This window comes from Aspergillus lentulus, assembly GCF_001445615.1.
Source record: "Aspergillus lentulus DNA, contig: Alt12, strain: IFM 54703, whole genome shotgun sequence".
Taxonomy (NCBI): Eukaryota; Fungi; Ascomycota; class Eurotiomycetes; order Eurotiales; family Aspergillaceae; genus Aspergillus; species Aspergillus lentulus.
In genome coordinates this window covers 4146714-4166724 of record NW_028322115.1, presented here as the reverse complement: position 1 = coordinate 4166724, position 20011 = coordinate 4146714, and the positions used below count along the sequence as shown (strand labels likewise).

General features: G+C 46.6%; 3 protein-coding genes across 3 annotated transcripts; 2 read left to right on the top strand and 1 right to left on the bottom strand.

The window, feature by feature from the left end:
• Positions 1-6558: 6558 nt before the first annotated feature.
• ALT_7293 (glucan endo-1,3-alpha-glucosidase agn1) lies at positions 6559-10684 on the bottom strand (the record flags this gene model as incomplete). Its single annotated transcript, XM_089600228.1, has 3 exons — positions 6559-7583; positions 7641-10545; positions 10604-10684. 3 exons carry the CDS (start codon positions 10682-10684, stop codon positions 6559-6561), a joined length of 4011 nt encoding a protein of 1336 aa, XP_089455690.1.
• A 1778-nt stretch (positions 10685-12462) lies between these two features.
• On the top strand, positions 12463-13228 carry ALT_7292 (uncharacterized protein; the record flags this gene model as incomplete). The annotated part of the gene is made up of 2 exons (XM_089600227.1): positions 12463-12524; positions 12583-13228. The coding sequence occupies 2 exons, from the start codon at positions 12463-12465 to the stop codon at positions 13226-13228; spliced, it is 708 nt and encodes a 235-aa protein (XP_089455689.1).
• A 2929-nt stretch (positions 13229-16157) lies between these two features.
• On the top strand, positions 16158-19668 carry ALT_7291 (glucan 1,3-beta-glucosidase; the record flags this gene model as incomplete). Its single annotated transcript, XM_089600226.1, has 8 exons — positions 16158-16280; positions 16338-16424; positions 16470-16616; positions 16681-17452; positions 17510-18016; positions 18080-18664; positions 18735-19446; positions 19635-19668. The coding sequence occupies 8 exons, from the start codon at positions 16158-16160 to the stop codon at positions 19666-19668; spliced, it is 2967 nt and encodes a 988-aa protein (XP_089455688.1).
• Between the last annotated feature and the right edge of the window lie 343 nt (positions 19669-20011).

Sequence of the window (20011 nt, the reverse complement as noted above, 5' to 3'; positions counted from 1 at the left end):
CCTAACCCTAACCCTAACCCTAACCCTAACCCTAACCCTAACCCTAACCCTAACCCTAACCCTAACCCTAACCCTAACCCTAACCCAGCAGCTTGCCCTAGCCCTATCAAATAATCTATTTTTGGATTTCAGCTATTTTCGCGAGATCCAGCACACACTAGATCTGGATAGGGCTGCCCAGCATGAAGATATTAGTCAGCAGGCTAATAGCTGGTCATTTCTACAGGCCTATCTAGACCAGGGATCACATGACTATCTGCTCCAGAAGGTTCTCCCTGATTCTGATTGGTTCATTCGAATTGAAGGCCCTAGTGGACCCACTCTGAAGCTGGTTAGGGCTAGGGCAAAGGCCTTTCTAGAAGCTTCTAGTGCATGGCTGAAACAGCTACTAGCTATCTGCCATATGACTAGTGGGGCCCCTGCTAGGGGTACTGAGATCAATCAGGTGATCTGGCAGAATACCCCTATCAACCCTAGGAATCTGTTTCTAGATCCAGTGAGCAAGCTATTCCTAATTAAGCTAGCTTATTCTAAAACATTCAGTCATACTGGCCAGGAGAAAGAGGCAGTTAGGGCTTTACCCCAGTCCCTTTCCTATTTGGTACTAGCCTATCTCGCTTATATCCGACCATTTGAAGAGTTCCTGCTTATTAAGCTGAATCAGAAGCTGCCTGAGGCTCATTTTCTTCTATTCTATGATCACCGGACCTGCAAACCCCTGTCTTCTAGGGTTCTATCTAGAACCCTGAAGAATATGACATCAGAGAGCCTAGCTCAGCCAATCAGCTTATCTCCCTGGCGCCACCTCATGGAGGGGTTCATTCGCCATGGTCTAGGCCTTCATGATCCACTAGCTGAATTAGGCAATGAGGGTTTGGATGATGAAGCCCTAGGTGCAGACCAAATGCACCATTCTAGGGATACTGGCCTCAGAATCTATGGCAGGGAGATTGCTAGCTTCCAGGGGGTTAGGGCTGACATCCAGATAGCCCTAGTCACCTTTAGTCAGCGATGGCATGCCTATTTAGGCCTAGCTCCTGACCAGTTGATTATTAACTCCCTATTCTATAATAGGGAGATCTGGCAGCCTCAGGCAGATCATTCACCTGATTCATCTGAACCTCAGCCTACTAGGGGTATGGTATTCCCTCTAGACCAGCCAATCATTCAATTCCATTACCCTAGGAAGCCTAAGGCATCACCTCCAGCACGCCAGGTTTCTATTGGCCAGTTCAATGAATTCATTAGCCTCTATGGGTTACCTCAGGCCAGTGATCAAACCCTAGGGCAGCTAGATCTAGATCTAGATCAGGGTCAGCTAGCTAGGCAGCTAGATCCATCTAGATCTAACCTAGCATCTCACCAGCAGCTAGATGAGGGTCTACTAGATCACATGCTCAAAGAGTTCATGCAAGATGATCAGGTGACCTTCAGAAGCCCTAGTCAGCGCCAGGCATTCCATCTCATGCTGAAACAGGTGCCCTATCTATTCTTAGTGCTTCCTACAGCAGCTGGCAAAACAACACTATTCCTCTTTGGGGCTAGTCTAGCTACTAGTCAGGTGACTATGGTGATAGTACCATTGATTTCTCTGAAGCTAGACCTATCTAGGAAAGCTGCTGCCGTAGGCCTCCAGCCTACTATCTGGGAACCTGGTCAGACCATGCCACCAGCTAGTTCTAGGGTTATCCTAGTGCAGATTGAACATCTAGATAACCCTAGGTTCAATGAGCTAGCTGATGAGCTGATTACCCAAAAGAGACTAGCGCGAATCATATGGGATGAATGTCACCTGATTCCACTAGCTAAAAGATATCGACCAATCATGTTGCGGGCCTGGCATGCCCTAGCCCTACCTGTGCCCATGGTATTCAGCTCAGCTACCCTACCTCACCACCTCCAGGCTGAGCTAGTGGATATGATGAAGCTAGGGTCCCTACCCCAGATTCCAGTAGTTAGGGCTGATCTAACCCTACCAAACATGGCATATAGGGTTGAGAGGGTCCCTGACCGCCTGCCTGAATCAGAATATGCCCCTTATCTCAGGCAGTTCATCAAGACCTTTGAGATGAAACATGGCCCATTTAGGTCTAGTGCTGGAGCTAGTGCTAGGGCTAGGGCTAAGGTAATCATCTTCTGCCGGTCCAAACGGCTAGCAGATGCCTTATCAGATGAGATGGAACCTCAGGCTGCCAAATTCCATTCTGATCTATCTGATCAGGCTAAGCTAGATCAGCTAGATCAATTTCAATCTAGCAGATATATCTTAGTGGCTACTGGGGCCATTGGTGCAGGGTTTGATTTCCCTGATGTTGACTTAGTCATCCATTTCATGCCTGGTGAATATGAGATGACTAGTTTTATGCAAGAATCTGGTAGGGCAGGCAGATCACCTGACTATCCTGGATGGTCATATTGCCTAGTTAGGGCATACTAATTACAGGCTAAGCCTAATCAGGCAAGTAAAGCCCTAGAGGTCACCTTATTCCTTCAATATCTGTGTGAGCAGGTCTGTAGGCAGCGTGTGATATCTAGGGTTTTCAATTCTAGGGCTATTGAGTCATGTGACCCTAGCTGGGCCCTCTGTGATCTATGTGATTATAGGTAATCTGCACTAGGCCTAGCTAGGCAGGCGGTGAGGTAATAGGAAGGGATGAATCAAGCTGGAATTAATTTCTTTGCAAAAGCAGTAAGATTCTGGTATAAGAGATATTGCCTGATCTGCTTTATCTTAGGTAAGCTATCTAACTTATCTATCTCATCTATTTCATCTATACTAACCTATTATCTAGAAGATGAATACCTGAATGATAAGGCAGCAAGAATGAGATCATGTGCTCATGGCACTAGTGAATGATCTGACTGGCAGGACTATCAGATAGATTCAGGCAGGCTAATGGGGCACTATGGGAGGCCTGAGGCAGATACCTGCTGCTTTAGATGTCTTCTGCCTACTAGGGTTTGCAGGGGCCCTCTGCTTACCCTAGATGGCCAGGCCTGCTTCTTACCTGATCTAATTAGGGTATTCTGGCTACTAGTGATGGATTATAGGCAGGGGCTAGGGCATGACCTAAATGCCTGCCTTGACCTGAGCTTGCTGCCTCAGGCAGTTAGTAAGCAGAATATTATTTTAAAGAGGTGGGAGCTAGATACAGAGATGGTGCTAGGGGCCCTACTATTCTATAGATTTGCTGTTTCTCATTCTACTAGCTATGGTTGGTAGGCCTAGATAGGTCTAGAAGCTTCTAGAATTACTAGACTAGCATAGGCTAAATCTATTTTTTTCCACTTCCACTATATATATATATATATATTTAAATATGGCATCTCACTAGATGTAGCTAATTTGTTATATATATATCTAAGGCCTAATAAGACTAGATTAGCTAGCTAATTATCTAGTCTAGACCTTCAGCTTAGGGATCTCTTATAGCTAGATTAGCAAGCCTAATCAACTAGACTAGGGACCTCTCACAGCCAAACCAGCAAGCCTAATCATCTAGACTAGATACCCTGTGCAGCCAAATTGACTAGACTAGATACCATGCGCAGCCGAATTGCCATGCCTAATCACCTAGACTAGATAGCCTGCACAGCCGAACCAGCAAGCCTAATTAACTAGACTAGATACCCTGTGCAGCCAAATTGACTAGACTAGATACCATGCGCAGCCGAATTGCCATGCCTAATCAACTAGACTAGATAGCCTGCACAGCCGAACCAGCAAGCCTAATCAAGTAGTCTAGCTACCCTGCGCAGGGACCTCCCGCAGCCGAATCACCTAGCCTAGTTAACTAGTCTAGGGACCTCTCATAGCCAAACCAGCAAGCCTAGTCATCTAGATTAGGGACCTCTCGCAGCTGAATCACCTAGCCTAGTTAACTAGACTAGATATCTCTCGCAGTCGAACCAGCAAGACTAGTCATCTAGTCTAGGGACCTCTCGCAGCCGAAGCAGCAAGCCTAGTCATCTAGTCTAGATACCCCGCACAGCCGAATCACCATGCCTAATCAACTAGTCTAGATACCCTGCGCAGCCGAATCGCCATGCCTAATCAACTAGACTAGGGACCTCTTACAGCCAAACCAGCAAGCCTAATCATCTAGACTAGGGACCTCGCACAGCCGAATCACCATGCCTAATCAACTAGACTAGATACCCTGCACAGCCAAACCAGCAAGCCTAATTAACTAGACTAGATACCCTGCACAACTAAATCACCATGCCTAATCAACTAGACTAGATACCCTGCGCAGCCAAACCAGCATGTATACTCAACTAGACTAGATACCCTGCGCAGCCAAATCAGCAAGCCTAATCAACTAGATTAGATACCCTGGACAGTAGAACCAGCAAGCCTAATCCAGGAAGCCTAATCAACTAGACTATAGACCTCTTGCAGCCAAATCACCATACCTAATCAACTATACTAGGGACCTCTCTACCTTTCTAAATATATATATTTCTCTTATACCTTACCTCAACCTAGGAGCTATAAATATATATATCTTCTAACCCTACTAGATCTAATTATTATCTATATTACTAGACCTCCTAGTATTACCTTTTACTAATAGATATCTCTACTAGTCTACTATATGAGATTAAGTATATATTTACCTCTATAAATTTTTAAAAATTCTATACTTAATATTACTAGGCATGCTATATATCACTAGACTAGTTAAGATTAGCTCTATTCACTAAAAATAATTATAATTAGTCAGCTAGTAATAAATTTTAAAGTATCTTCTAAGCATTTTTAAAAAATTAGGAAGTATGCTTACCTAATCAGACTATTATCATTCTATAGCTAAAAGTACCTACTATTCACTAAAAATATTTATAATTAGTCATCTAGTACTAGACTCTTAGTAAATACTAGAAATTATTTTTCTTATAGTTTCTGCCTGATTTCTAAGGCCCTACTGGGCTGATAGACACCTCAGGCACTAATCCATAGTAGGTGGTGGCCTAAAAGGGTATAGGCTTCCCGCAGATAGTGGTCTTAGCAGACCCCAACAAAAAATTTCGACCTTACCCCTGCCCCCCTAGTTTAACCCCCTTACTAGTGACTAATCTAGAATCTAATATTAGAATCTAATAGACTAGCTAGTTAGAATCATAAATTAATTTAAATCATTTAAAAATATTAAGATTTGACTAGATTAGGGGGTAGTGATGAGTTACCCTGATCACCTCCCCCCCTGTCAACCCTAGGATTTGTATGATCACCTCCCCTAGTGATGAGACATTATAGTGTTAGGGTTCGGTTCCTAGCCTAGGGAATTACTTTGGTTTTAGTTTAGGTAGGGTGAAACTAATTTAAGTTTAGTTAAAACTATCAGTTTCAATTTTTAAGGTTTTATCAGATTTAACTAACCAACCCTCACTGTTTTGGATAGAAATCACTAATTTCTAAGATATAGCTAATACTTTTGATATCACTAGATAGCCCTAAATCTAAGCTATCTAAATATATAAACATCAATTCAAAATACCTAGTAGTTATTGAGATATAAGGGAATAATTATTTCTGTTATAGGATGGTATGAAAGTGGTGGTGGTTTATATATATATATACATCAACCTTTAATAATTACTATATTTTACTAATGATTTCAACCACTATCCATTCAAACCTATAGATATTAAATTGAAATTTTAGATATAGATTATTATAATAATAAATTCTATTTATTTCATATAAAAATATTAATTTTCTATAGGTATAGTAATAGTATGGTAGATAGTATAGCAGTTAATAATTATTTAAAATTTTAAAATACCTAAAATTCACTGAATGATAGTGGTTTAACCAACCTGAAATTAAACTAAATCTAACCATGGTTAGTTAGTATAGGCTTAACTAGGCCTAGCTATGCCTATCTAGGCCTAGTAGCCGGTTTTTATAGTTAAACTCAAACTAAATCAGAACAGATCAGGTTTGGTTCTAATTTCTAAAATTTAGACTTGAAATTGCAGCAGTTTGGTGCTAACTGGTTTTAGACTCGCCTGAACTCAGACTGAATGCAACTCTACTAGCTAGATAACTTAAATTATTAAATATAAGAAGATATAAGAAGTAGGATAGCCCTAGTAGAGAGTTATATACCTAGTAAAACCTCTTTATTAAGCTAATCCTAATAGATATATACTAATTATATAGCTATACTAATAGATTAGGGCTCTATAACTAATCTAGATAGAGGTAGTATAATATAATAAATAGAATAATACCTAGATTAGGCTACTAGGATAGTAGGGGCTATAGTCCTAGGGTAATGCTATAGCTAGGGCTGCTAGGGTAGGAGGTTACAGCACAGACACCCAAGGTCCTGATGGGGATGGGCGGAGCATGCTCATAGGTAACCATAGTACAAGTACAGCTCTGTGTTAAAGTCCATTAACATCATCATCATCATTCAAATTCAGCAGCACATCTGATGAGTCTTCTTTTTCCAAAAGGACTTGAAGTTAGATTATTGGTTAAAAGCACAGCAAGTAGTAAAGCTAGTTGAATAATTTACATTGAAAATCATACTTCTATGCCTCAATTCACCACTCACAAACAGTCCATGCATCAAGTGTAAAAATACCCCCTGGACAGCCCAAGCTTGCCACATCTGCTTTGTAACACTTGGCCCGGGCAAATTTAGAGCAGACCAACTCTCCCACCTGCGTACTTTTCGCTGCCTGATCCCAGTTGTTGGTCTCGGCATAATCGCATTCGTCGTCCTGGATGGTCACTCCCTTCAAGCTCTTAGGCATTGATACAACGTTGTTTTCCTCCCATTCTGGGCGCATTTTGCATTCATCAAAGCTTGTACTCGAGCCGTAACCTTGAATTTTAAAGACAGGGAAGTCTCCCATTTCCTCGAAACCGAAGAACCAGTATACGTAGCCAACGGGCGTCGGTGTCGGGTCAGGTGCACTTGTCACCACAACCGTACTCGTCACCGTCGGATGAACGGTGGTATAGACGGTGGTAGTGACGGAAGTGATGGGATCGGATATCCATCCCATCGCATTCGCTCGCTGGAGGCCGCGTGCCCAGGCATCAGCCATGATCTGATATCCCCTGTCGTTGGGATTCATTCCATCGGCCAAGTCGTCCGTAGTCACGAAGGAATTCATATCCACAAGGAGAATATGTTTCCCACTTTCGAACTTCTTTCGAACGAGCTGAACTGCCAGCCCGTTGAATTGGTTGATTCGATCGTTAACTGTATTATCGCTTGAGGGAATGATCAGTGCCATTAGAAGAACAGTATCAGGACAAGCATTGAAAATGTCATCCACCAGCTCGCCTAGCTCGGTGATTGCTGAATCCACGGCGGATTTGCCAGCCATATCGTTTGTTCCTGCATGTAGAAGCACGACATTTGGACGATTCTCAAATACCTCACTGTAGGACCGAAGACCCTGAATTGTGACATCGGCATGGCCCTCGTTGTCGTTATCGGACATTGATCCCGCGTGTACAGATCCTATCATGTTGACATCATTCTCTGCTAGGTTTAGAACCAGCTTTTTACGATATCCATTGCCGTCAGAACTCTTGGTACCGACGGTGATTGAATCTGCAGATATACATCAGACGGTCATTGCCACTTGAGGTCAGTGTGAACAAAACGTACCTCCAAACGGCAAGATTCGTAATTTCATATTCTCCAGTTCCTTGGATGGAAAGAGATCTTCTTCCCACAAAGCTTTCGCCTTCCGATAGGCCGATGGATAGGTCCACGATGGTATCAGTTTGTTGATATCTGCGATGGACGTGACGTTCGCCGAAAGGGCGCAGTCATCTGCTTTGGCGGTGTCGTTTCCAAGGTTGGTGAACACAACTTTTCCGTCATTAATGGTGTACTGAATAACGTTGTGCCCTTGATACGGGGGATCAAAGGGTTTGTCTGTGACAATGGGCCACGCTGGATAAATGTTACCCAGTTGCTCCTGCACGTAGCTGGCTAGCGCATACATGGCGAGGTTGTCGGCGTTGCGTTGAACATAATACCCAGCCGAATTGAGAATGTCGCCATCGAATCGGGCCAGGACTTTTGTGAACTTGGGACCATAAGCTTTATGAGGAAAATGGACGGGAAGATCCCCGTGCATTTCTTCAATAGTAACCATGAGATCTGTAATATGGGGATTGGGTGGTACATTTATGTTCTGGTCGACATGGCACATCTCGTGGTAAAAGACCGTCGCGCGATTTCTGTAATACTGAGTCATGTCATAGCGCTCGAAACCCGATCCAGCTTTTCCGTAGGCGATGGCATCGGCCAATTTTTGATAGGTAAAAAACCGAGGACAGAAATTAACATATGGATAATCACCCCCATTCACAGTATACGCGAGGGTTGGTGAAGATTTGCTGGGGTCACAAGGATCAATGCACTGGTGCCTGGGGTCATCGCATCGTGTATAGATGTACTGATTGAAGAAGCCAGTGGGTAGCCATGAGGGGTAGACCGAAGAAAGGTATTCGAAAACGTCTTGAATCGCTGCCTGTTGATCCTTGTTCTTGGCAGCAAGCGAAAGATATTCTGAGGCTGCAATTGAATTAAAGTCAATCTTGGTGACCCCCTCACGACGAGCAAGAATCTGGAATTCGTCATATGCCCCTTTGATAAAAGCTTTTTGATCTGTGGTACACTTCCCCTTTTTGTTGAAAAAAATGCGAGTTCCTTTTGCGTTTCCCGTCACGGCATAGTCTCCATCATTAGGATACAGCTCACCAGAAGGAGCAGGCTTCTCTGGAGCGATGGAGGTACATGCGCCAGACGGGCAATATCCACGCTTACAGGCAAAGTCACAGAGACCTCCGTATATATTCTCATCAACGCCCGCTGCCGCGAATCCGGCAGATCCGGTCATTGCCGGCGGTACTACAAGCGGGCCGGTATTTGTGCACTGACATGAACTTCGGGGACAGTACCCAAATCCACAGGCGTAGCTGCATAGCCCTGCAAGATTACCCTCACCTGTACCCGCAACGCAGGCTGGCGGGGCAAAGTCGGACACGGTGGGTGTCACCAAGGGGGCACTCGCGGTGCCGCAAGCAGTTTCGGGACAGTAGCCATAGTTGCAGTCAAAACTGCAGAGCCCAAGGTAGCTGGGGCTTTCTCCCTCAAGCGGGTAGCCAGTGATGCCGGTCGCATTGGGTAGCTTTCGGGGAGCGCCCATGGCCTGACAGACACAGGCGTCGGGGCAGTAACCGTACTTGCAGCTGTATTCGCAGAGACCCGCGAAATTGTTGGCACCAGTCCCTCGGATACATTTCCGATCGGTGAGCTTCGTGGATGGTGTTGCAGAGACCGGTCCTCCTTTGGCACTTCCTACCCAAGCGTTGTAGTTTTGGATACCCTGAGTGCAGCTTGTGGTGATCGCCTGACCCTGCATTTGGGCAACGGTGGCTCCAGACCGGTGAATGGTCACTATCACCTGCCCGGTTTGGCCATTTGTAGGTACACTGCCATGGTAAACACCGATGTTGTCGTCAGGGACATAGTCCCATCCACCTTCCTGAGATGCGCCACCAATTGAGACAGTCACTGAGGCTTGCGACCCTAGCAGAGCGGAGTAGAAAATGCGATCTTGGAAAATGCGACTGGGGCTGAACTCGAGCTGTAGCTGAGATGCAGTATTCCCTGTAGTGCCACCATCTGAACAAGCATTGACCGGATGGAGGCGGTACCATGCCATGAGACTCTCCTGATTGATCGTCGCCTGGCCGCTTTTGTAGGTGTCAATAAGGAAGGGGAGAAATTCCCGCCACCCATCATGAGGCATACCTGAGGCATAGTTATAGGGAGCTTTTCCAATGTCAAAAGCTTCCATTGCCTTATCATACAGAGGCCCAATGTAGTGAGACTCTCCATAATCATTCCAGGAAATGATTTCCACAAATTCTGGTTGGACGAACATGATTTCCTGCCAGCGATCAAACCAAAGATTGTCCCCTCGCCAGACCCAGTTCTTCTTATACCCGGGAAGGTTTGTATAAAACCATGGAGAAGCAGGCATCATGTAAGGCATGCCACTTTCAAGATACTGGCGGTAAGAGACATCGGTATAAGTATCCATTTCCTGACCTCCCCATGGCCAGGCGGCCCAGCTGAAGAGACCATCAGCTACTCCCAGCTCCATGGCTGCCTTAGCACCAAGGGAAGAATAATCCGGCACAAAAAAGGCTCCCGTTCTCTCCTTGATGAGCTTCCAATCATCTGCACTTTCCGGTCCTTCAAAGGTTGAGACGAACGGTTTTCCCTGATACCGGTAGTATGATGACTGGGAGCTGAACTTGCCCAACAGATTCAAAACCTCATCTACCGGCCAGGGGCCATTCCCGGCATAATCCAGAGAAAAGAACAATTTGAATCCGAGAGAATTTGCAGTGTTAAAAGCATCAACGAGCGATGGGTCGTTTGTTGGATCGTTCCAAGCCATATTGAGGGCGAAAGCATCGATGTGAGCGTCTTGGGCAAGTTTGATGTCATTCTCCCAGTTCGATATGGTGTAATTGGCAGAGTTGGTGACCTAGGGCCACAAGAGTTAGTAGGTCAAACAGAGGCAGCAGCAGCTTCATGTGCCATACCATAAAGTGAGCGAAAACCGCTCTTGCATGTGCTTTATGGCATCCCAGCCAAATGGTCAAGAGTAGCAAGCACCATAGCATTTTTGACGCGGATAAAATATCAAGATCTAGTAGAATCTGCAAATCAAGAAGGGAATGTGAAGCATAGGCTGAAAAGAGAGAATCTATTCGAAGGATGATATGGGAAGGGTCAAAGGAAAGTATGATGGTTATAGATACCAAAGAGTGACAAGCGTACAAATATAAGAAAGACTGTCAGTATGCAAGACCGATAATTGATAGCTTGAATGGGGAGCGGTCTTTTATATCTACAAATTGTGTCTAAACCCCCTAGGATATTGTCAAATACAGTAGAAAGCCATTAGAATGAAGCGGTACGTAAGAAAAAAGAATGGTAAGAGGTTGAAGTCTCAAAACGAGGCTATTCCGACCAGACGACGCCCACCATAGTAGTTGCTCTAAGCTAGTTGCGTCCATGGATGTGTGCATAGTGCATTTTCCGCCTAGTACAGGTCCCCCCAAGTCTATCATTGGCTCAGATAAGAGAGACGCAGTGAGAAGCATGAAGATATAGTTGTACATCAAGTTGGGAAATTACCTCAGGGTTGGGGGTGGAAGATATCGGAATGGCTTCATTAACCTAATTAGGAACATTCCCGGATGCTATGATATACAGTCGGTGGTTCCTAGTTCTTTTGCTGATATACCACAGAGGCTACAGAGCTTCCATCAAAGTATCCAGCTGACCTGGTCAGTTTCTCTAAGGTAAGCTAGGAGGAGATATGAGCAGGGATATCATAAATCACGGTGACTTTTTGAAGTACCAGTTTAGATGAATGTCTTCCAGGATACATTCACCCCTAAGAGACCAGTTGTAGTTCACTGTTTAGCATTATGGCTAGTGCTTATAGTGTGCCTCCGTCGGATGTAGCGCGAACAAGATGCCAATTGTCATACTGGGCACTGGGCTCAATGGTTATACAGCAATCTTGGCACTCGCAGCGCTGCAGCCTTCCACTTACATTATAATCAGACACTAATCAGTGCTGAAAGCGCCGGATGTAACCCTCTTGTCTTTTTATATTAAGAATTCTATGGAGTAAATCCTCATTGGAGGACTACCTCCCACCCTCAGATCCGTCCTCTGCATGTCTTACAAGCTAGTTAGTGGAGGTCCATTTTTGGCTTCTGAGCCATTTAGTAGGACTATACCACAATGGAGGACATATGCCTTTGCCACCGAGTATGAGCTAGGAGATTAGGGTGGGACAACCCTGCGCGGCAGGCTTGCCTGGCACAGAGCAATGAGTGCCGCCGAAGATATTCAAAAATGAGCGAGTAAACCGAGAATTAATATCATACGATACTATGTGGCTGATTGACCAAGATCCTTTTGCATGATTTGCCTAGGCCATTGGTCGTCCATGATTTCCAAGTTGCAATCAAAAGAAACGGCCTGACTTGGGGCTAATTTCCGAGAATTTGCTTGGCAGCACTAGTTCCTTAGGATTTCTCCCATGTTCCCATTTTTATGTCAATGATCGAGATGGCGCTAACTGTATTAGTTACTTTGGTCTCGTTTAGGGCCAAAATATCGCCTTGGGTGGAGCTACGAGCCTATGAGGCTATGGCAGGAGCAGGCAGCAATTTGACCCAATAGAGATTCCCCGTCCCCGCCTAGTTCACTTAGCTTCGTTCGTTAAGAAAGCTCCCCTCTTTTGTGGAACTTCATTCTGTATTCACCCTCAACCTCACGGATAACACGGCCCAAGTGCAATATAGATGGTAGCAGTCCTGAGGGCATAAAACATATGGTGCCGTCCATTCTAAGTGATTGCGCACAATCCAGAGCTTCCTCCATGCAAAGAATGCTTCAGTTCTTTCTGACGGTCATTGGGGTCTGTACTACAGTACTCTTCATGTGAGTGATTATTCCAGAGATGACTGTCTCCACTACTAACTGATGCTAGCATGTATAGCCCGAGATTTCTTTTCTCAAGCACCCCTCAACGGTCTATTGAACAACGCAACACGCAAGAAGGACAGGGTCCAGATGATGGGTCTACTATTGACATCAACTACGGCACTAGCCTTGTAAAAGGCGTGCACCCTGACTTTCGAGTCATGAGGAAAAGTCACCGACTCTTCGTGCAAGCCTGGCCCTCAAATGGTAAATTTTGGCGCAAAGAAAACCCCACTCCGGCTGATATGAAATTCATTGGCCTCAACCCATCAGAGTTACTGGTTCAACGATCAACGTCTCAGAAGGAGGAGGATGCATTTGCACAGCAACTGCGACTCATTGGTGCTCAGGAGTGGGAAGATGAAGAGAGATGCGAAGAGCAGTATTACAGTGAGGGTGAATTGGTTGGCCTACGAAAATATCATCAATCAATCTATGGCTGGCCATCCAACGGCAAGGGTCTCTGGGTTTATGAGTATAATTCACTCCCCCGGCTCCAACCGCGTGGGCTGCTGGAAGCTTTGCGTGATGTCCAGAATATGGATGAGCAATGTGCTATCCTGCAAAAATGGCAAGCGACGTTCTATGAGGATCCGAGTGACTATCCCCCTATTGCTGACCTTTTCAAGGATCAAAAAAGAGGCGAGCATGAAAGAAAGTGACTGTGATTGTGACTTTACAGTCTCCCCTACTCAAGTTATAATGTCATGTATTCTGCCTCTTCAGCCAGGAGAGGTAGATGCTTTCATCAATGGCCTGTATATGACTTTCGCTTAGCTAATGGCACTCTTTACTTTCTAAATCTTCCTAGCATAGGTGGCGCTTTTGTGGCATAGACAGCTCCATTCTTATTAACTACTAACCCAGTGTCTGGGTATGCTGGTCTAGGGGACTGTGATAAGATGCGCTTATCTTGCTTGATCTTCAGTGTCCTGATCCTCAGGACTCATCATATTACGCTCTACCAGCCTGTGTCTAAGACTGCTAAATTGTTGGGATATTTGCCCGCGTAATTGCTGTCCTAAATGCTTCACTGTTTGCTCCTAGGCTCTAGGGGCCCTCGCGAAGTTATGTCTAAACTAGAATGAGCTCTGGGTCATGTGATATTTGTACTAATCAATGTAGTAAACCTAAGTCATGTGACTTGACCCCTAGCGTGTTGATATGTGTTTGGCCGCCATGGCCCTAGTTAGAAGCTCTTGGCGATACCTTAACCGTCCAAACCTAGGTTATCGGTTGACCCGCTACTAGCCCGCGACAGTTCGGCCGCAATGATGACAAAAATAATACACTAATATTTAGTGTACTGTGTCTCCGTATGGAATGCAGTCAATGCTGAAAATGGCATGGCGGCTTGGCAGTAATCTCAGATCCCTGAAGCAGTTCTGAACCGAGCTCCATACTCATAGTGAAGCTTGATTTAAGCAATGTAACATCATTTAGTTTCTCTTGACAAGGGCCCGTAAAGGCTGTGCCGCAATTTACAGAAATGTCTCCCGAGTCTTCTAGCATTGGACACACCCTATATTCGGTCAAAGAGACCAACGCCAAGCGCACATCATTCGCCCTGTGCTCAAGTGGCCAAGCATCAAAAATTGATGGGCTGTGCGCCAGCTCTCAGTCTCTCCAAGATGACTTGGTCCTCTGTTTTCCCTCTCATCGGCCCATTTCTTTTCTGGCTTGATGGGCTGGAATTAAATAGCTAAAAAGAGATGAAATTATCCAACCATCCTGACACTGCTGAAATGGCAGGGATAAAATGGCCTGAGGAGCGCAATACAATATATACAGACCTCGGTTATTGTGCTTGCACTATCGGATCAGGCAGAAGGACGGGTGGAATCACACTACACCCCTTCCAATTGGGCGCTTGAAAACGGATAGAATGGCGCAAAACAGGGGGCACAGGGCAGGAGGGCAAAGAGACAGAAAGAGAAAAGAAAGGATATACATCTTGCCAAACGAAAGGCTGTCCGAAAAAATACGGGCAATTTCCTTGCTGCAGCGTTGATATTATAAACGGATGCTGGACTCAGATATTCCACAAAGTGGGTTTACTTATTTTTCTTTTGCGCAGCCTATTCCCCCAACAACTGGACTTTTCCCTTTTACCCTGTCTGTTTGCTTTCTTGCTCTTTCTGATCGCCGGGGAGACCGAAAACTGCCGTTCGATTCCCAACGGACTTAGAAGGCAGAGCGAAGCTGAGGCGGATAGTTTTCCTCCTTTGCTTGATCCTACTTAGCGCCGGCAGTGCCCGAGGGATATCCCATGGGTACACGGGTCATTGTCACCTTCATCATCCTCGTGCTGTCAATGCAACGTTTGGGGACTCAGAGGCTGCAAGCAAGGTCTCTTGTGCTCTTGAAGCCTTGCGAGTCGTGAACAAGCTACGCTATGAGAACATTCAATACAATTGATATGAGCTCGCCGAGCCCAGACTGGTGATAGGTGAGAGAGTTACCGCCGCGCCCCTGGACTTTTTGCCCAAAAATGTGCAGAAAATGTCCTCCATGGCGGCCTCTTTCAAGGCTGAATCTGTCGACTATTCAAGTAGGAAGAGAGATAGCTCCTCATCTACTGACAGCCAGAGCTTCGTGTACTCCATCTCTCTGGACCTGGCTGAAGCTGCCCGTATACTTGCGGGATTCGCTCCTGCTTATCCGTTAACAGGGAAAGAAAGCGCCCTCGCAGCCAAAGTGCAAGCCAAGTATGGTATTAAAGGAAATGATACAAATGTGGCCAGTCAAAGCCTGCGCGGCCCAGACGGATTGCTGGGGTATGCGCCTTCTGTCGACATGGAAGCCCCGATTCGGGTGATGGACAAATCTCTGGAGAAAAGGGCCACATCAGGATCCGATTGCTGGATGGCCAACATAGAGCAGCGCGGCGCTAGCATATGCCCCAGAAGGATACAAGATCAGTCTGCTTGTTCAATAATCCTCTTCTCCGCGCGCAAATTGACTCGTGAGATCAATGTTTGTAGGTTTGGAGGAATATCAAGGACTATGGCGCCAAGGGTAAGCAAACCTGGGCCTTGCTGACCCTAGTCGCACAGAATCAATCCTAACATCTACTGAGCAGGAGATAGACTATCTGATGATACCAGTAAGATAATAGATGACTGGAGGAGTTTTCAGGGAAGAATGACCTGCTCATGCAAGCAACACAGCCGCTATCAACAAAGCAATTTCTGACGGCGGGAGATGTGTGCCGACTGTGGCTCAAGCACAATCTACCCTGCAGTGGTCTACTTCCCTCCCGGCACATACCTCGTCAGCAGTCCAATTATACATTACTACAATACCCAATTCATTGGTGATGTGAGTTTGTCAAACAGTCTTGCTTTCCCTTCATCAGGCGGGCCATTCTGATATTTTGGCGCAATAGCCCACCAATTATCCAACAATTCTCGCAGCCGCCAGTTTTGTTGGTCTAGGGTGATCACCACTGATGTCTATGTTGGAGATCACCAGGAATGGTAAGATTATCATATAACTACCTACCATGCTTGTTCCGACTTTGGCGCCCCGCTCACCCATGGCTAGGTACCTCAACACAAACAATTTCTACGAAACATTCGTAACTTCAAGATGGACATCACGCGTACCGATCCGGCTGCATACGTGTGTGCCATCCATTGGCAGGTGGCTCAAGGGACCTCACTAGAGACTATAGAGTTCTATATGTCTCAAGATGCGGGCACAACCCAGCAGGTCTGTCCAGCGTCAAATCTCGTCTTCTTCAACATATCGGGACCGACCTTATTGTAGGGGCTCTACATGGAAAATGGAAGTGGGGGCTTCATGAGCAATCTAACTTTTGGTGGCGGAAACTTCGGGTGTGTGCTACTTTCCAGAGTACTGCTTTAATCTCTGATCGAGTGCTTACCGTCGGCCCAATAGTGTTATCTCGGGAACCAGCAATTTACCACGCGGCATCTCGTGTTTGTCAATTGCAAGACTGCCGTTCAGATCCACTGGGACTGGTCGTGGGCCATGCAGGATGTTGTGATCGAATCGTGCCAAACAGGAATCGTCGTCACTGGTGGTGTGAGTGCATCCTGTTTGTCGACATCACAGTTTCGATATGCTAAGAAACAAACCTTCCTTCCAGGCCGGTGGTCCGATGAGCAGTGGCCAAGGCGTTGGCTCATTTATCCTTGTTGACGCCGTGATTGCCAATACCCCAACTGGCATCTTGACCTCGCTGTACAGTACCAATTCCACCGCACTTCTCTTGCAGAATGTTGGGTTTTACAACGTCGAGAAAGCCATCATGGCGGAACGACGCGCCGATCCCATCCTCGCGGGGGGGAACGAGGTGCTCATTGACGCATGGGGCTTTGGCCTCTACGCTCAGGATGCAGACGTTCAATTTGCCCAGCAAAAAGTGCTTCCGGCCATGCAGCGTGCCAAAGAACTCATTAGCTCCATTTCTTACAACAAAGGAACATTTAACTTTTTCACCCGCCGTCGGCCACAATACGCCGATATTGGTCACAGCCAGGTGTTCGACGTCAGGGCCTATGGGGCTAAGGGCGATGGCGTGACTGACGACACTATCATTCTCAATAGTGTGTTCATTGTTGCCGCGAACCTGTCGTCAATCGTCTATATTCCTCATGGTGTCTACAAGGTAACAGATACGCTGAAGATTCCCAAAGGGTCCCGCATCGTTGGACAGGCTTGGTCTCAGATCATGGCAACAGGCCCCAAATTTCAGGATGCTGACCATCCACATGTGGCGGTCCAAGTGGGCCATGAAGGCGAAATCGGGATTGTCGAGATCCAAGATCTGCTCTTTACTGTGTCAGGTCCCACCGCCGGAGCTGTCTTGGTGGAATGGAATATCCATGAATCGAGCCAAGGGTCGGCAGGATTATGGGGTGAGTTTTATATCCTCAACATGTTTGTTTCTTGCGATTAAACTATTTTCCCGGCAGATTCCCACTTCCGGGTTGGAGGCGCAAAGGGCTCCCATCTTCAAGCTTCTGAGTGCCCAAAGAAGCAATTTCCTCTCATCAAACAAAACTGTATAGCTGCTTCGTTGCTACTTCGTATCACTTCTTCTGCTTCTGCTTATCTCGAGAACGTGTGGGCATGGACAGCAGATCATGATCTCGATGTGAAATCTCAGGATCAACTCGATGTCTTTTCTGCTCGCGGGATCCTGGTTGAGAGCCTCGGTCCAACGTGGATGTACGGCACTGCATCCGAACATAATGTTCTTTACCAGTATCAGCTTTCGGGGGCGCAGAAAATTGTGATGGGAATGATCCAGACGGAAACACCATATTTCCAACCGCTTCCTGCAGCACCCGAGCCTTTTAAGCCCGGTCTGTTTCCTAATGACCCTGATTTCACTAACTGTGGCGACAATATAGCTGGCTGTGCCATGGCCTGGGCTGTGAGGATCATCGATTCTTCTACTATCTATATGCTAGGCTCCGGTAAGACATTCGGCGCGTTTCCATTGTGTTGTGCAAACCTATGGATCTAACCGTCTATTGTAGGGCTTTACAGCTGGTTTGCGTTCTACACGCAGGATTGTCTCGAGACTGGCAATTGCCAGGAGCGGGGCTTCTATGTTGAGCAGAGCACTAATACCTGGGTGTACAACCTTGTCACCAAAGGAATCACGGAATCCATCAGCCCGACAGGGGAAACTCCACTCTATGCCCGAGATGTCCGGAATGGCTATACCTCGTCTCTCCTCGCTTGGCTCCACACCGGAACAGGGGCCATTGGGAAGCGCAAATTCCCAGGCTTCTACCTGTGGGACGATGAGCAGGACCAGGATGTCTTGAGCGGCGTTTCATCTACCTGCAAAGCATCTCTAACCCGTCTGGTTGAATGTCATGATCAAGTATACATGCTCAGGGCCTTACAATGGAGAGGGTCCATGCACAATGATACATTAACTGACCTAATGTGTGACAAAACCTGCGGACAGTCTCTCCAAGCGTGGCTCGAGAGTGTCTCAGTCGACTGCGCCCGGGAGCATGACCATGTTGTTTTGTCCGAGCCCGGCGGCATCGTTTGGGCGGGATGGAACGAGACATGCGTCAAAGACCCCAACACGGGGAAATACTGTGGCGGTAAATCCATCCCCAAGTAGCTGCGTGTACAATGGCGGACTGACAACTAATACGTACACGTTCGCTACAGATGCCATTGATGAATTCACCGTCGTCCAGTCCATCTCCGACATGCCACAAGGTGAACTCTGCTCATACTGCTATATCACCCGCTACAAGATGATGCAAGCGACTCCGTACTCTATTTATGACAAGTCTTACCAGTCTGACCTCGAGTTCATGCATTCGAAATGCGGGCTCAGCGGGCCCAGAAATATCCTCCCACCGCTGCAGGAGTTCCCAGACCCATACAAGAACAACCTCACATTCTGCATCTCTGAAACGACCTATACGGCGGACCCTGGGGATACCTGTGATTTAATCGCGCGGAAGTACAGTGTGTCATCTGCCTCGCTGTATATGGGCAATCCTAATCTACACGACTGCCGAAACATCCCCGCCGGCACGGAACTTTGCATCCCGCTCTCTTGCAATCCCACCTATACTCTCAAAGATAACGACACATGTATTTCTGTCGAAGCCTCCCTCGGCTTACCATACTCGGCCGGTACTACCCTTCGCAAATTCAATCCATGGCTACTGAACGACTGTTCCAATCTTCATGTGGCCAGTAATGAGGTTTATGGGCACGTGCTCTGCGGCGCTCCACAAGGGGGGACTGCAACTGGTGATGCTCCTCCGCCGGGCGTGACCTCTCTACCACAGACGGGCGGCTACACTGAAACTGCACCTCCTACCAACGCCACGGTGGCCAAGGGCACGACTTTCAGATGCGGCAAATGGTACGTAGTCACAGATGCTCAGAGGCCATCAGTTGTACGATGCTTTGTATGCAAGGACCTGTCGACCGGGAGACCTTCCTGAGGGCCAACCCTTCCTTAGCTGCAGGCAACTGTGATGGTCTCTTAGTGGCGGGGGACGCGTATTGCGTTGGACCCGTGTCGGGATTTGATGCTACCAACGGGAATAGCACCGCCAGCAGCACAAGTATGGAAACGGCATAGTGTGTCTATTAGGAGAAAGACTATGTAAGAGAAATAGTGTACTGGTCTGGGATTTGTATATCGACTGTCTGACTGGTTGACTGGGTTCTGATTCTAGAGAAGTCCGCAACAGATTCAACAATCTCTAGTTGAGTTGGACCAAGCATAAAAAACCTAAACAAAACCCTTAAGATATCTCACGAGGCTTCTTCCCAATCATTTCGGACCTGCTCGAATACTCATCCGCCGCCACCACTGTACCATCCTCGTCCTCTACATGTGTAAAGGCCCCGTCCGTGCATGGGATTAGGCCGGGACGCGGTATATGGGGCATATTTCTCCAAAAGTCATGATACCAATCATA